Here is a 3448-nt window from a genome sequence, read left to right on the forward strand (position 1 = left end):
GAGCGTCGCGTTTATTTTGTGCGTCATTGTTGGCTGTCGCTGTCGCTGGCTCTGACTCTGCCCTTGCCGCTGCCCCTAACTCTGCCCCTGCCTGTACCCTTGCCTCTGACTCTGCCCCTGCATCTGCCCCTGCCTGTACCCTTGCTGTTGCTCTCTTCCTGCCCCTACCTCTCCACTGCTGCTAAAAGTTGTTCTTGTTGCTGTTGCAGTTGCAGTTACATTTGGCAATTAGCCGCTGCATTTTCTTGCACTTTCGCTACTTTTGGCCATAAGCTGGGGCATTCCGTTTCCCCCCTCCATCCACCCAATACATATTTATTAGCCGCATTTGTTGGATTTTAGCTCAATTAAAAAGTTTTACTTCGGCTACTTTTCTTCAATTGCAACCTCTCGACTCCGATTTTGGCCACGACTCTCGACTTGCGACGTCAACTTCCATTCGGACTTTGGGGATGTCTTGTTTTGCCCGAAGTTTTTTTTGTTTTGTTTTATTTTCTAGCAGTTTTTGTGCTGCTTTTATTTTATTTTGTTGCTCTCTTTTCGTTTTTTTGTTTTACTGGCACTAATTGCAATTACTTTGGTCTGGCAAAAAGGCAAAAAGGGGCAGTGGCTGAGGAATCGTTTAAAGAACAAGATTACGAATTTATTATTGAAGGCTTAAAGATCGAATAGGCATACAGGATATAAGTTTTAGCCCAACAGATGATTGGCATTCCAGCCGCCCGTTGCCACATAGTGTGGATGATGATGCTGCTGCTGCAGATGCTGCTTGTGCACCACCGTTCGTACCACGGGCACTTTGACCGGATACGGATAGTAGACGGGCGTGGCCACAGCCTTCTCCACTCGGTAGGGCACACGTCGCTCGACCACAAACGGTATGGGTCGCTCCACGGGCACCGGCTTGATCCGTTCGATGGGTATCTTCACCTCATGCAGCTGGGGCACGGCCACCGTTTTGCTGACGGGCACCTTGATGGGCCACGGGCCGGGGCACGGCAGCGATAACGGTGCGCGGCACCTGCACCTGCAGCGTCTGCTTGTAGGGCACCAGCTGCTTCTGGTAGTGGGTGACGGGCACCTGTCGCGTGATCTCGATGTGTTTGCCCAGCGGCAGTCCGGCCAGCGCCTTGCTGCTCGCGGGTGTGTGATGCACGCTGCTGGTAATCGGTGGCAGGAAGCCGCCGCCACTCTTTGGCAGCTCTGCAATGTGCCTGTCGGTGTGCGAGTAGAGCAACTGCTGATCCTGTTGATCCTGCTGGCTACCCAGTCGCTGGCGTTCCCTCAGCTCCTGCTGCCGTTCCCTCAGTTCCAGTTGCCGTTCGCGCAGTTCCAGCCGCTGGCTCAGTTCCTGCTGATTTTCTGTCTCTTGCTGCTGCCGATAGACAGCCGCCTCCTGCTGCCGCTTTACCGGATTCAACAAGGTTTGGCGTCCTTTGATCCCAGAATAGACACCAGACCCATTGTCCTGCTCGTACTCCGCCCCAGCTGGAGCCTCCCTTTGCTCGCGATAATTGGAAATTTGTTCGAAATGGTAATGACCGTGGGGCGTGTTGGTGGCAAGCGGCACCCGCGGCTGTGGCTCTCTCTGAGGCTGAGGCTGATATACATAGCTTTGATAGGCAGCCCCAGGACCGGCATCGGCACCGGCAGCAGCACCAGCACCAGGACCAGCGACATTTGCCTCATAATTTCCAGTATTAATGGCAAAATCGATATTGCCCCGCTGCTGTCCGGAATGCTGTTCGGTATGCTCGCCGTATGCCGAGTGCAGCGGCACTTTGTTGCCATAGTGGGCGGCGGAATAGGCGGGGAAGGGCACAAATCCGTTTGCCGTGCTGCCCAGTGATGACCAGAGCTGGTGTGGGGGGGCATAATTTCCATATGTGGCCCTTGCCAAGTCATCGCTGCCACCAGAAGTGCCATAATAATTTCGTGTATATCCTGTTAATCCCGCCAACGACTCTGCCGCGGCTGCGTCCGCGTCCGCGCCTGTGTCATGGTAATTGCCTTTGCCATGTTCCAAAGGCAGAACCACTGGTGGCAGCTGGAATGGGAACGCAGCAGCAGCAGCCGCAGCGGCAGCGGCAGCGTGTGGATGCGGATGCAAAGAGGCGTCTATCGCCTCCACTTGGCCGCTCATTGTTATGGATAGCAGGAGCCACATTAATGCATAGATCGTTAATGAACTGTTGGCATGTTGGCCAGGAGGCTTCATCGTGTTCCTGTTCCTGTCCTGTCCCTGTCCTGTCGCTGCTAATCCTTGGGGCTTGAACTTTGGGCGTGCGTGTGCCAGTGTGCCGCCCAACTGTTGTGGCTGTTGGTCCGCTTTCAAATGTAAATTTCCCTTGGCCGCGTTTGTGTTTTTATAACAGCCGCCGGATGGGTCTGCCTGCTGCCACTAGTAATCGGATAGTTGGGGGGCGAAGGGTTCATTGGCACCTATTGCTCCTGCTGGCTGGGTGGATTGTATAACTTTCACTTGTTCCGCGCAGTGTCTTGTACCTTTCAGATGCGTGTGCAGCGATCCGATCCGATCTCGATTGTCGGTTCGCTACGAGATTTGGTGGGGTATGTGGCATAGGGTCTCGCTCATCCCCTTCCACTTCAGCTGCGTTGCCCCTGACTCGTTTTACATTTGATTTTCCAGCTTGCCAGCACTGTGTGTAGCCCTATGCCGCATCGTATCACATTTCCCATTTTCCACTCGGTGGATGTGGCTGCTTGCGGCCAATGTCGCGGCCACTTCGATGAGTGGGGCCGCCTGGCGACGCTGCTGCTGCTCTCTCCCTATGTGTTTGCGCTGTGACAAACACCTCACACTCCGCCGCTGGGGGCATTGCTGTCTCTGCCAAGTGACACAATCGCGGGGGGCAGCCAAGTCTGTTGTTGCGGCCGCCGCACTTTCAGTTTTCAGTCAATGACATTTCGAGGCAATCGAGGTTCTTGCATCATTTAGATCTGCTTCTGCCACTGCCACTGACTAATGCTCTGACTACACGCAGATGCAAAATGGCACACCAAAAAATGAGACACAGCCATAATTAAATAGAATAAAATAAGTTTTAAATATAAACATGGGGAAATGAAAAATAATTCACGAATTTAAAATACGTTTAAAACACTCTGAGATATATACAAAATATTACATATTGTTGGAAATATTGTTTTCTGACTATGAAAAACTTTAATTTAAATATGAATGATTTTAGTTTTAAGATTAGTTTTAATATATATTCGATCTATAAAAATATTTAATTTAAATATAAAATATATATCTTTTAAGTAACTTTACTTAAATTAAATTAATTAATTAATTTAATTAATTTAAATATGAAATATATTTAATTTAAGTAAAGTTACAAAAAATAAGTATATATCATATTTAAATTAAATATTTTCGTATATCGAATATACAATATATTAAAAATAATAAGAATAAATTATT

General features: G+C 49.4%; 1 protein-coding gene across 1 annotated transcript; it reads right to left on the reverse strand.

Moving 5' to 3' along the window:
* Positions 1-616: 616 nt before the first annotated feature.
* On the reverse strand, positions 617-2434 carry LOC111080682. The gene is given in 2 exon segments (XM_022376437.2): positions 617-981; positions 983-2434. Coding segments are annotated over 2 exon segments (1527 nt in total). The 5' UTR covers positions 2219-2434; the 3' UTR covers positions 617-690.
* Between the last annotated feature and the right edge of the window lie 1014 nt (positions 2435-3448).

The sequence above is a fragment of the Drosophila obscura genome, unplaced genomic scaffold, assembly GCF_018151105.1.
Source record: "Drosophila obscura isolate BZ-5 IFL unplaced genomic scaffold, ASM1815110v1 contig_150, whole genome shotgun sequence".
In the NCBI taxonomy this organism is placed as follows: Eukaryota; Metazoa; Arthropoda; class Insecta; order Diptera; family Drosophilidae; genus Drosophila; species Drosophila obscura.